The 14,800-nt window shown below is 30.1% G+C and overlaps 1 protein-coding gene across 2 annotated transcripts in view; it reads right to left on the bottom strand.

Annotated features, from left to right (window-relative positions):
* The window catches only part of LOC107443595 (chitin synthase chs-2), an 84,886-nt gene that overhangs the window by 30,210 nt on the left and 39,876 nt on the right, over positions 1-14,800 (bottom strand). For both annotated transcript variants that reach the window (XM_043053560.2, XM_043053559.2), the window contains exons 3-8: positions 8,167-8,399; positions 6,312-6,484; positions 5,275-6,242; positions 2,292-2,385; positions 1,139-1,338; positions 983-1,062 (exon numbers count right to left, since the gene is read on the bottom strand). In XM_043053560.2, coding sequence (XP_042909494.1) covers positions 983-1,062; positions 1,139-1,338; positions 2,292-2,385; positions 5,275-6,242; positions 6,312-6,484; positions 8,167-8,399 — 1,748 coding nt within the window. The remainder of the gene's footprint in view (positions 1-982; positions 1,063-1,138; positions 1,339-2,291; positions 2,386-5,274; positions 6,243-6,311; positions 6,485-8,166; positions 8,400-14,800) is intronic.

Below are 14,800 nucleotides of genomic sequence, written 5' to 3'. Positions count from 1 at the left end.
TCTGCAATTTCTCTGTGCTTGCACTATCGATTTCATTTCTATGAACCACCATAAAATCTGTGCTTTCTCTTGTGGTGTATGCATTCTCCTTAATATCCGCTCGAATAAAACATCACATAGAAAAGTACTACATAGAACAAACACATCAAAAGTAAACATAACATTGCAATAGTTGCCAAAAACAAAAGAGAGAAAAATGCAATTAATAAGCAGACAATATTTACAAAAGTAAAGATATTCAAACCTGAAAAGGAAAATATATGAGTTATTCCATCAATAAATGCCATAAGTTTGTTTATATCTTCATTATTTTATGAGTTATTAAACATCAAAATGGGTCCGAGAATTTATAAACACCCTGTACGTTTCAACACGCATTTTATTTGTTTCTAAATACCCTTCAAAAGAAGCAAAACAGAAAATATATAAATTTTATTAAAAATCCTTCTTACGATATCTATCGGAGCAGTCTTTAAAATCTTAAAATTAGAAGAAAGGCACAGCAAAAAAAACTTTTAAACAAAGACTAGAATTTGTGCCCAAATTAACAGAATCCGAGTCAGAGACTCAAAAACGAAATAAAAAATCGTTTGTAAAGACGATTGAAAGAACTTCTTGTGATACTATACAGTAACGAAAATATTTTAATTGCCTTTTGCACTGCTAGATAAAACTTAGAAATTAATTTATTTCCCGCATAGAATATTATTTCGTCATTTCTATAACACAGAAATGTTTGACAATTTTGGATGAACTGTTTCGAAATAATTATATAACAACGTTGAAGCTGGAAAAATCTTGCAACATTCAAGTAATTTCCAGGAAAGTAAATTTAATAATATCAAAAATATGCAACAGAACTCAAATATCTCAATAAATTATGCAAGTTTTTTTAGTTATTCGTGATTGCAGGGTAAAATAAATGTTATACTAAAAAATTAATTCGTCAAACATTCGAAACTAAATTAATAAAAAAAAAGACCTTCAAATTCATAGTAATCTGGATCCACAATTCTGAGGTACTTTTGGGCATTTCTTCTAGCACATTGATCTTCATCCATTCTGTAAATCAATATAATTTAATATATTTTTCAGGACACTCGCTACATAATAATAAAAACAATTATAACACGTTTACCTTAACACTGATTTTAACATTTGCAACATTTCTTCAGTTGTTTCATGCCACATCGTTGCACATGCGTAAATCCTAGTAATATGATCAGAGTTTCGAACATTTTTACCTGCAGGATCACTAGATGTTTCAGTTTGAATTGAAATGGTTTCGTAATATTGAGATATATCGTTTTCTTCGTTGTTACCTTCTAAATCCAGCTCCTAGAAAATACAATATGGAATTCTATGAAATTAAAACTCCGAAACGGCTGAATTGCTCATATTTATTTTTTTTAATTTTATTTCATAACCGTCATTGAACAACCGACCCAAAATATTGGGTTCACTGCTACCAATGTTCAACTCCATTACCATGTAATTTTGAATCCAATCCAGAAGACAAGGGAACTCTTAGATCAAGTATTGGGTGAAATTTGCCTTCGGGGAGGACTTTCTGATGGAACTAACCCGCATTTGCGTAACATGAAGAAAACCTCCCATGGTTAGTCTGACTGCAAGGGGACTCTAACCCATGATTCGGCTGATGTTCAACCTCGTAAATGGCATTAAAAGTTCGCATGAGAGTGGTCATACCAAATACCATAGGTTCCCAAACATTTTTGAATCACGACCAGTTTTGCGAGAAAACACATTTTTAACTCCACCTTACATAAAACAATAATTAGACAAAATAATTGATTCTCTTTTGTGTTCATTTTAAGTTTAAATATTTTTGTTATGATATAACAATGCCTTGAAAAAATTGAAAATGTATTTAATGATGACTCATGTCGAGAATTTTTTTAATACTAATTAGGATGAAAATAACTCATTTTTAAAATGCTTGCATGAAAATAATCACTGGGAACTGAATACTTTTTCACTAAATAATGATTTTTTTTGCGGAGTATTAAGATATTATAATGCATAATCTATCTACATAGAGGGCTTGCGCGGGACGCACATATGAGCCCATAGGCCACACCGATGGTTTCGCTGGACGCATATAGTAGTCAAAGGGTTAACGAAAATAGATTCTAATGACGTAGCAAAAGTGCTTAAAATACGAGAGTAAAATTTAATGCCATTTATAAAGCTCATTATAACTAATTCTAAAAAGAATAAAATTTCTCTTACATAAAGTAGAAACAAAGCCAGTCTGAAAAATTTCTTACCTCACTCTTAATTTCTCCTTCATCGTCTCTTCTCCGATTTAAGGCAACTGATTGGTCAATTAACGCTCCGCAATACATTGGATTTACAAATAACCTGCATATTATTAGACGTATTTGTAATATGCTTTTCATGTAAACTAAAATGCAATTTTTTTATTATTAATACTTAAACTGCCGTGTAATTAAAAAAAAACGTAAGTGCTTCTTAATTGTGAGGAAGGTGGCTTAAGAACAATTTTCTTTCTATTGCTAATGCTACGAACGCTAAAATAGAATTTCAAAAAATTGATGAAATAAAATGTTTGAAGAAAAAAAAACTCTGCAATAAGTAGCTTATCATACAAAAACGCCAAATAAATATAAATCTTAATTTTGAATTTTTTGTTGCTTGCGCTGTTTTTCTATTACACGGCAGTATACAGGATTTTAAGTTCCCAAATTTATTTCTGAAATTCTCATTTTGGTCAAGTTTTCTTTAAGTAGTATAAAAATTAATTAGATTTTTTTCCTTTTTTTTTTGGGGGGGGGGTTCATTTCTTAAATAGAAAGACAGAAAATAATCTAAGAATGTAGGAAGAATGATTCTGTATATTTTAGTATTGCTTATGTTTTAATGATACTTTAATCATCAGATTGCACTGAAATTGAATGTAAAGTTTATTTGTTCACAAACCAGAAATGATTATACTTCGCCAAACGACATTAGGTACACTTGTTAAACTGATTAAACTGTGTAGTAAATTAGAAAAGAAAGAGGAAAAACTTTCTGGGAACTCGTGATCAGTATCTGGAAACATTGAATGATTTTTCAGCCTAAGTTTCCTATAGAAAGCTCTCCTTTATGTAAGAAGAATTTTAGAATATATGAGTTTTATAGAAAATAGTACTTAATTTCATTCGTGAATAGTAGTGAACTCTGTATTTCAGAAATCAAAGCTGATTTAAATTAAAAAATAATTTTCTGCAATTAACTGCGATAAAATAATATAATGCAACATAAATATTTCGATCTTCTAAACACACATAATCTCAATGCTAAAATGAAAAACTATGAACTAATTATAATTGTGCATTGTTGGTATTTGAAACTTATTAATACAGTACAATATTGTGATTTTTTTTCGCTGGTTTCTCTTTTATTCATGAACAAACAAAACCTTTTATCTTTTTAATCCAGCGTGGAAATGGCACCAAATAAAACAAAATTTTGCTATGAACAAATCTTTTTAGAGAAACTAAGATTTCGTGACATTAACTCGAATGTTATTTATTTTAGGACCATTTGAAAGGTCCCTAAGTTAGTCCAAATAAAAATTTCACGCTGAGTAATAGAAATAAAACGATTGCCATCATCACAGTGCTCCATAGGCGGAAATAAGCACCAAGAGTGTATTTAATAAGAATTTCCTTTATAGTTTAACCTGTCAAGAATTGAAAATTAAGTTTAGCCCGGAAAAACTATACAGTCCTTGGCCAAATTATTAGACGCACTATAAGATTCGATGTAAAATCTCAATTATCAAGTGATATTATACAGCTTTATTGTTTTTACGTGACTGAAACCGGTTTGCACTTGTTTACGTTTGTATATTAAACTGTTAAATTTGATAATATACAATATAAATTTGACGATAGGATAAATTAGACGATATATTAATTAAATATTGAATATTTATTATATAAGGTATTATATTAGTATATTATAATAATTAGATCAAATTATTAGACGCACTGTAGTGTTTTAATAATTATATATTTTGCATGAGTTTATATGCAATACTTTTATATTTAAACATACATGTAATGGGTTTTTATCCAAGAGATTTTTTATATGCTTCCTATTTGTATTTATTTTTAGCGTATTGCATTACAATGCTAACAACAATACACAACCGTAAACAAGTGCAAACCGGTTTCAGTCGTGCAAAAATAATAAAGCTGCATAGTATTACATGATAATTAAGATTTTGCATAGAATCTTCAGTGCGTCTAATAATTTGGCCTTGGACTAAGTTTAAAATAATACCTTGAGGCATTTTTCAAATAAAATTAATAATACGTCGAATCAATGAAGAAATCAAACTATGCCATTAAAAGACAACAGATACGAACAGATGCTTTTACTTATATTTTTTTAAACAAATGATTTTTGCAAATGACAAAGACTTTATTGTCGCTGTCATAAATTACTCTATGATGCAATGTATTTTTCATTGTATTTAATAAAAAATATTGGCTGATTTAAAAAAAAAATGTAATAAAAGTTAATAATGAAAAATACATAAATTAAAACATTTAAAAACATTTTTAGCAAAATAAAAAAATTTAAACAATTTTTTCTTAAAAAAAGCAATTAATTCATTGAAGAAAATGAAATGAACCCTCGGTTTTGAACCTTTAGAACAAAAATTACATATGTTTACTTGCTGCGCCACAATCACTATGAACGAAAGCTATTTTTGTTCATGTGTCATAAAACATTTTTGGAAGATGGAACGAATAACTTCCGTTCAAATGGCCTCAGTAAAAATGACTAATTCTGCATCATAAAATCTTTTTATCAAGATCTGATGTTATATTTAGTGTTATATTCTTTTAAGTAATTAATCCTTTTAACGAGAAAACTGAATCGAAAACATGAACCTCATTTTCTATAACAAAGCAAATTTCACAGTAAAAAATTCCAAAAATAACCGTATCCTTTAAGACAAGTCACCACTATCATTCTTAAATGGCTGTTATATGTTGGCAAGATATGTAAAATTTCCTCATTGAAAACTTTGTTGGTCATATTTGAATAATATAAATCATCACAGACCATTATTGCAACTAGACTAGAACATATAGGAGGCAATTCTAAAACTCACTCAAAGTAAGAAAACTAACAAAATTTGACGCATAATAAAAAATAAAAAGATAGGACAGCTAGTGTTTTAAACGAAATTAACCTGATAAAAATTTCTTAAAAAATAAAAATACTTACTTCTCAGTGCTGGCAAGACGCTCACATTTTGGTGTCCATATATGCACAGTAATCCATATTTGAGAAAGCAACCAGAGAAGCCATATCCAAGCATATTGGCTGGATACAAAGTCTTGAAAGAAATTGCCTTGCGGGCAAGTCCAAAATAAATATTTAGGTAAAACAGCCTCAAAAAAACACACATCCTCCGTCCGAACTCCACATGAAGCTATTAACATAGATATGCAGACAGGTATAGTTAAGTTAATTGGAAAAGCAAAACTAAATCCCTGAATGCAAATCTTACAGGCAAATTTTCCAAATACATAACACATAAGAGAGGCTGCTACTTGTATGAGAGCAACATAAATTGGTGTTAGAGCAGAGGACATTAAAAAAACTTGTTCATCCAGGGGACTGGCTGTAGGAATATCAGATAAAACTTGTAATGGAAGGCGCAATTGTTGAACCATTATGGGATGACTTCTAAAACTGGCAGTAAATCCTCTAAAGATGAAGGTAGCATCATCCATAGTTAGATGTAAAAATCCAAACATGGCACAAAAAATGACTATCATTTTCCATAAGGAAAGAAATATAGAAATAAAATAACGACTTTTTCTTAAATCCTCCTTTATTGAGCTCAGCTTGCGTAGAAAAGAAAAAGGGGAGTTTTTATCCACATAGTTTTCCCACCATCGAGCAGATACTAAAGTTACTGATATAGGTATCAACCAAGCTCTGGGAGTTTTTTCAGTCATTGGCCATAAAACGAAACTAGTTCCTTGAATTAGTATTGCTAATATATCAAAAATTACTTTTACAGGTCTCTTGGCTTCGCCAGAATGCCTGGATAGAAGTCCAAGTACAGATGGAATAAAACAAACACAGTTCGTCAACATGGCTGCTTTGATGACATCGAGATCTGGTAACACTATAAATACTAATAATGAAAGCCCAACTGCGTAAAGCGTCTCTCCAATAAATAACTAAAAGCAAAAACAAAAATTAATTTTAGACAAGACTTATAAAAAGTAATAAAAATTCAATTTACTCACAGAAATAAAGGTAAAAAGTTTTGGTTTTTTGTATGACTTGAAAACACATATTCTTGTACTTCGAAAAAGTGCAAACAGTTCTGGCACAATCAAGGCAAGAAAAAGACTCCAAATCCAAGGAATTCTTTCAAACTCCGGTAAAAATACTTCGTAATCTTTGTCTCTATCCAGTCCTTAAAAAATAAAGCATTATCATACAATAAAGAAGGGAAAAATGCAAATACACTACAGGTAACTGTATATTTAAAGAAATTATAGCAAAATGCTAACAACTCGAGTATATTGCAAAAACATTTTCATTCTAAGCATTCAACCTAAAAGCATAATTTATCCGTAACTTTAGACACATTCTACAAAATGATTCCTTAAATACACGATTCTAATTATGTGGGTCTTAAAAATAGTGGGTACTACAGTATCATGACAAAGGAAGAGTACATGCTTGAAAAATTGTACTTTAACTTCTGCTTTTCAAAATTTCTAAAAGTAGATAGAAAATAGCGCCTTTAGACAATTGAAGACATCTAAGCAGTGGCTCAGGGATAGAACGTTCACATTCCAATGAGGTGGTTTCGAATGCCAGGGATGGCTGGTCGATACGAATTCCACACCGGGCTCGCACCGACCATAGTGCTGACATAAAATATCCTCAGTGGTAGACGGATCATGGGTAAGAGTTCCCTTGGCTAACCGTGGAGTTTTTCGTGGTTTTTCTCTCCATGTAGCGCAAATGCGGGTTAGTTCCATCAAAAAGTTCTCCACGAAGATAAATTTCTCCCAATACTTGATCCAGGAGTTCCCTTGTCTTCTGGATTGGGTTCAAAATTACAAGGCTACGGAGTTGAACATCAGTTGTGGTAAACCTAAAATTGGGTCGGCTGTTTAACGACTGCTATAAAATAAAGTTGAAGTGACGCGAGTGTCACAAGTATTTAGTTACACCCCTTAAAAACTTCTTAACAAAGTTTACAATTTTTGATGTTAAAAACAAAATAAAATTTGAAAATTTAATTGTACAAGAACCATTTTTTCCTCAAAATTCCTCTCTAATCAATATTTCCTCAAATATTCTCGTCGCCTTTTTGACTATACTTTTCTATGTTGTCTACGTGTGGACAATGCAGCCCATCTCCACTGTCTAACAACTTTCGGGGAGAACCGATTTTTCACGTTATTGATTCATCAAAACTTAATAATCTCAAAATGTAAAAGACTGAATAAAAAATGGACATAAACTGTTCTTCTCCTTTGATCTTCAATTATTATTTGTGATTCATCTAAAAATAAAGTGGTCAAATAAGTATGTCCACTTTTAAACGTTTTTAATGAAAATGGACCAGAAAAAAACTGACTAACTTTTAATGAGGAATCAATTCCAATCTAGAAATTACTACACTTACCAATTTCATTAAACTTTATGTTTGTCACTGAAAATGACGTATTTTTAAATTTGTAAAAATTTGCGTGCCATATAATTCAAAATTTGAAAGACTTGTTAAATGAAATAAAAAGTAAAAGGTTATCAAAAATTATTTCTCTTTTGATTTTTAAACAAAATTAATAATCAAAGACCAAAAGACGGATCCCAGGAGAAACAATGGTGCAATCAGAGTTGAAAAGAAAGACGGATTTTGAAAATGTGTTGATTGCTTAGATTTTTAAGCGCCATGGAGATTAGATGCCCATTATCCCATTATATTATCAACAGCTATTTATTCGTTTTTTTAAACTAACAATTTGAAATCTAAATTTAACAAAAATAAAGCATGCATAAAAAAGTATAATTTTAATTTATATATATATATTGGTTGAGGAAGAAAAAAACTTTTCCAGTGAAATTGATAACGGCACATACCTAATCCTCTTTTACAGACTTGTGGATTTTTGTTTCCTTTTATATTCGATGTCATAAACAAAAGCGTTCCTTTTGAAATAACTGCAGAGCCAAGGACTACACAAAAGGTCAACAAGTAAATCAAAAGTTTGAAAGCTTTCAAAGTGATGTCAACAGCTTTGGATATTACAGTTTCATCTTCATCTTTTGGTTGAGTAACAACAAAAACATCCCAATTTTTCACATCTTGCCCACTGAAAAGAGAACAAAATTAGATCTTAAAACCTAAAAATCACCGAGGTACCGAACTTTGTATCAAAGATATTTTTCATACAATGGTCCTTATAAATGGGAGGAATCACACTTACGATTGCAATTAATACACTCTTACAACTAACATTGAAAAGATTGCAATTATCATATTCATTCGCTTCTTAAGAGTTGCAAATCATTATGCTTAACAGAGAAAAACATGTTTTGAAAAAATCATTCGGGTGATTTTTTTGTTGATTTTTGTTTTAATTTTTAGCAGCAACAGCACTTGATACATATATCATTCGCTGGAATGTGCAAACACTCAACCACTCCATGCAAGCATACTAGGAGAACATAACCGAACATAAACTAACAACTAATAATATATGTAACATAAAAAAGCATTAAAAGATTATTAGCATATCATACTTCGTATATCAGTAGTATAAAGATTTGCCAAAATTTACTCTTTTCGAAGATGTATTTCTTCAAATGGTAGCAAACTTATTGAAATGCAATTGCAGATAAAATTTGCTTTGCACAATTGTTAAGGCTTACACTTATTTTCGTTTCTGTAACTTGCTCTTATATATCGCTCATGGGCTGCAATAGTGGCACAACTAAAAAAACACGCGTTTTGGACTAAGAACAGGCGTAAATATGAAAATGCACATTCTTTCAGCAGCAGTACTAGCACAACTCATATTTCAACTTGATGGTAATCTTCGTTTAAGCAAACTAAAGAATTTCTTATGCATTTTGTTTAGTAATGAAAACTTTAAACCTACTTATCTCAAAACTTGATTTTTTGAGTTGTACCGCTATTGCAGCCCATGAGCGATATGAGATTTATTTGCATTTTGTGGTAGTCAAAATCATTGAATTAATAAATCCAGGGAGTAAAAAGAAATTTATAAGATTCAAAACCACTTTATATGTAAAAATGAAATATTACGGACAATCCGTAGTTGTTTGCAGATATGGTAGTATGCCTTATATGTGTCCATCCCTTAAAACTTTAAATTCTGCGTAAGATGTAACAGAAAATACTAATAACTATTCGCTTCAAAAATGGTGCAGTCGCTTGAGTGGTATTGTACTTGCTTGTGGCCAAACGTTGAGGGTTTGAGTGAATTACACAATTTCCCTCCTTTCTTTTCTTAAAAAGGATTTTCGTAATAAATATACTGTTTATATTATATTTTTTATAATTTGATACTTCAATTATATTAATAACTCAATCTTTCACTTAAAATAATAATGGTTAATATGATAGCATAGCGGTCAACTTGTACTGCTGTTGAGAAAAAATTTTCTTAGTGGTAGCAACATTATAGCATTTTGACGCATTAAATCTTCAGTTTGAAGTTTCAAATACCTTAGCATGATCCACTAAAACTTTATAACCATATACTCTTATTGTATTAACATTTAAAAAAATTCATCAATCTACTGAAAGCGTAGAATCGTAACAAGCATTTCGTAACCTTTGTTAATAAGTGTTGATAAAAATTTAGAATGAACTATTGATTGTATTTTAATGTATCAAAATATAATGTAATAAGCAGAATTCTTTAAATGTTTTATTAGACTTTTCACCTATCTTTAAAAAGAAACTTCTTAAGGCTAATTATTTTTACAATTTATTTTGGTGAAATAATTTTAGCTGTGCAAGTGGGTAGTTTATGGTCATTCAATATCTGCATACATTTTTAGAGTGTACTATACCCACCGCTAGTCTTCGGTCATTCACATTTTCCAGCTATTAATACTCATTTACTACTATCATTATTTTGTTGAAAAATTACATTATTATTGCAAGTTAACATAAATACATAATTAAACAATGCTCTCATTTATATGCGTGTTTAATTCCATCGGTACCTGGAATTTAAAAATGCAGTAAAACTGCCATTGTAAACAAATACTACCATATCATTGATTGGTAGACAATATGTTCAATATAATAAACGTTTCGTAAGAATAAACTAAGAATTTTGATCATTTTAAGAAACAGTAAGAGAAAAGAGATTAAACAACCCACTTGATAAAGTAGGCGTCAGTCAATGAACTTGAACAAAATCCTGCTATCAGTGAAAAGCAGGTGTGGCCACAAACTCCTGAATCAGATGAGGAGTACGATCGCAAAAACATCCTATTTCACTAAACTAAACAAATAACCCATATTTTAAGGACACATAAATGTGAATTAAAGTTCATAAAATGAATTATTTCCAACAAAATAATATTAAAATTTTTTAAATATAAAGGATTTTATTGGCAGTATTTCTCCTTATTAATTGACCTTAAAACTTCATAATTAAATTAGTTTTAAAATCAAATTATATTCTCCATAAAATGAATTCTTTCAGTCAAGTGTTAAGCTGTTAGAAGGTTTAAATTCATAATCAAGTTTGCGTCCTTAGTCATAAAATGGATGTTTGGCTGGACACCTGGGTTCATTGCCTCCCATGATTCCTTTTTTGCCATTGGGCATAGTGAAAGAACAAATAAAATTTTCTTACTTCACTTCATTGAAGAAAAATTTGTACTCAATATTAAAAAAAAAATTTTTTTAATCTCTCGAGATCACTAAAAATTATTTTTTCCGTACAATACATGTTTTTTTATATACAATACACGTTCATCAAAACAAGTTTGTATATAAAAACAATTATTGACGTGTATTGACAATCTTTACATTTAGATTTGTCAAGCTAGAGCATGTTCAAAGACAAACCAGAAAGAAAAAAGTTTTGAAATATGATTTTGCTATATTTAAAAAAAAATTATGTAAATGAATTTAACGAAATGGTTTGTAGCTATTTATAAGAAGTTAAATCTTGTAATTAAAAGTTGTGAACATTTGAGGTCGTAATTTCACACTGTGCATGGGCATGCAGATTTTTCATTTTTTACCTTTAATTTGGCAGACAACCACATAGACTCAAATTAGTACAGTTGTTGAGAAAGAATTTCCTAATTATATGTCGTTGAAATATAACGTAAACATCTGAAAGTGATAGGGGTCTGTGATTTGCATATTTTTGTTGACAAGTCCAAAAGACACGATTGCGTATCATTTGAACGATTGCAACATTTTATCTCGGTTTTTTGAAATTTTAAAATAAAATTTTTTTACCCACAATTCAAACACGTATGCAGGGTGTTTCATAATGGCCACCCTTATATAATTTTTAAAAAAAACACATTTTGACAAAAATGGATGAAAAAATACCTATTTGGAGGTGTAAATTAATATTTAAGCGAGGAAAAAAATGCTTTAGAAATTTATAGTTGCATTTCAGATTGGATATTTTATACGGATTTTCCGTAAGATTTCATTTTTGCATTTAAAGTTGTAGCAAATTTTATGCTATTTCTAGTTTATTTCTTGATTTATAAATTTAATTTAAACTTAGCCATTACTACGTATAAATAAAAAAGCATGTGAAGTAACATACTAATTATGCAATAGGGTGTATTTAAGCTCTAACAAAGTAAAACAATATTTTTGTATCTGTTAGAAGGTTTAATTTCACAATCAAATTTGCGTCCTTAGTCATAAAATGGATGTTTGGCTGCCATAGCAATTGCCATAGCGTTACTACCTCGGAAGCTCAATCCCGAAAAGAATGAACATAACATGCAAGAGGGTGAAATACGAATGAAGTGAAATTAACATTAAATGACCCAAAATATCGAACGCTTTTCTTAACTAAATCATATTTTACAGGTTGTTGCCACTCTCATTCCCATATTTTGATAATCAAAATTAAAAATTCGTTGAAAAATGAGTATATTTATTCAAACAAACATTTTTACTGTGTCAGATTCAGATTTCCTAACATTATTGTCTTCACAAATTAATTTGTGCATATAAACTATCCAATCAACCCATTAAAATTACATTTTAGTACATGAAAATTCGACCATTTTTTATTAGGTAAAAGTCGGTGTTTCATTTTTTAATAATTTGCGCCCAAGAATAAATAGAAATATATGATTTAACAATAACATTAACTTAAATACAATATTGAAATTTTCTTAGTTTTCGATGAAAACTTTGCTAAAGTCGGAGTTTTAATCGAGCATTTGAAATAATGACTTTACATCTTGCTGCACCATGATTAAAGTTATGCGAGACAAAATTTTTTTAGATGTTCAATAAAGATATTTTTTTTTCTTTTGGTTAATGGCGGGCACTTGGGTCTATTTCCAATTGACCTCAGCAATGCCAGAATTGCTTCTCTCTTATCGTTACCTAGCACCTACGGCTAAGCCACGGCGGTGGAGTAGCGTCGCCCACGTCATACAACCACAAACCCGTTTATAGGGTGGGTTACATTCACACAATCACACAGAAGAAAGGACATAGAACACAGAGAGAGAGAAACATCCATGCCCTGAGCGGGATTCGAACCCGCAACCATCGGCTCCGCAGAGAGGCAAGCTAATCACTCGGCCACCTAGTCGGCTCAATAAAGATATAGTTTATAGATAATTTTGTATTTGAAGATCATTTCGTGGTAATAGCTTTATTTTTGATTATCAATACTATAAAATTGATGATTGTTACTACCTTCTTCATAATTTCCACTTTGTTTCATGCTAATAAAGATTGCGGAAACAAAGCTATAATTTCTTTGAGGTCAAATGCATAACTGCCAACTTTTAATCCTTTTGAGGATGATTTTCCCCAGTGGTAGTAAAATGGAATTTAAATTACAATTTTAGTCAGAAACATACGCTGTATTTTGAACAAGCTTATGCGGACTACTAAAACAGTATTACACGTTATTATATATGCTTCATTTTTTTTAAAAAATAGTGGTGGATCAAAAAGATTATAAATTAAGTTTATAAATGCAAGGAATATATAGGGTAAACCAACCAGTGAAGGAACACTACCCAGTGAAGTAACATTTCATATATATTGATTAAAAATAAGAATTTGAAAGTTTTTTTTTTTTTAGATATATTGGTAACAATAGCTTACTGCCAAACAATCGGAAGTCATCTAGCAATGTTTTGGATTACCTGGTTAAATAGACTTAACTGGAAAAAATTTTGAATTTGTTATTATCTCTGCAACACCTTGCTTCTTTGTAAAAATTATAAGGTGAGTGTTTGTATTTGTATGTTTGAAGTGGAATTAATTGCATGCAATAGTTTTATTTTTCTCACTGTGAAAAAAGAGAATTCAAAATAAAGTTATTGAAGTTACGTTTTATTTTTTTAAAGCATCATAGCATGATAAAGTACTGAGATAAGGGGATGTTTATTCACTGGATCACCAAACGATGAAAAACCAGTGAGGGAACAAGTGTTCCTTTACTGGTTTTTTATCGAAGTTAATGAAAATAAAAGATACTTTAATTTTCTTGTACCTTTAGTGATGTTCCGCATCAAAAGTATGTTAAAAATACGAAAAGCAACTTTTAACCAGTGAGGGAACAGGCATGTTCCTTTACTGGTCATAGATTTCCCAGTGAATGAACAGTATGCGTTAATATGTTGACACTTTAATTTTCAATTCATGATTATAAAAAAAAGCTTACATTTTCCAAGTATTTATATGCTATAATTTCAAGAATAGCCTTGTTTTTAAGTATTTGTATGGCTTATAAATTCATAAAGAGCATTAAAAAATAACCAAAATTAAGTGTTCCTTTACTGGGTGTTCATTCACTGGTAAGAGCTGTCTCTTCATTTGGTCCTCTTACTACTTGTTATTTGAACCTCCAAAACTTTAAAACAATATTATGTAAGTCCTCTACAATTTTTTACATAATTTGCAATTAGTAACAAATATGTTGACTTTGTCATTTAACTAAAATTACGAATTTTGAAATTAATATGATTTTTTAAAAGGCAAGCAAAGCTCAAGTGTTCCTTCACTAGTTAGTTTACCCTAGAAACCATACATTTTACTATAAAATTTTACGCCAAATGCGTAAAAGTTGGCAGGTATGCAAATGTTCCCTTTTTTCAATTGGAAACGCTACAAAAAATTTGTTAAACTTCCGTCTTAGTGATTTTCTTGTAAATGAATAAAAACTTTAGAAATATTAGTTTTTGTTGGAATTCATGTTGGCTTTGTTGGAATTCATGCAGCTAAATAGAATAATTTATTTGAAAAAAATATTCAGTATGATATAAGATATTTATGAGATAGAACATTTTATTGTTGCTGTGTTCAAACTGTTTCTTACGTGATTCATTAGATCAAAACTCCAACTTCACATGAAACTAATGAAAATTTAAAAGATTTTTTATTTGCTCATGTTTTAGAAGAGTTTGAAAAAAATGGACCAAAGGTTAAAATGCGTGTTACGTAGCACAAAAATAGGCCTTATTTTCAATGTTGAGCAATGAACCCAAATTTGTAACCTCAAAT

Source organism: Parasteatoda tepidariorum, chromosome X1 (genome assembly GCF_043381705.1).
Source record: "Parasteatoda tepidariorum isolate YZ-2023 chromosome X1, CAS_Ptep_4.0, whole genome shotgun sequence".
NCBI classification, from domain to species: domain Eukaryota; kingdom Metazoa; phylum Arthropoda; class Arachnida; order Araneae; family Theridiidae; genus Parasteatoda; species Parasteatoda tepidariorum.
This window is presented reverse-complemented; position numbering and strand designations above follow the sequence as displayed.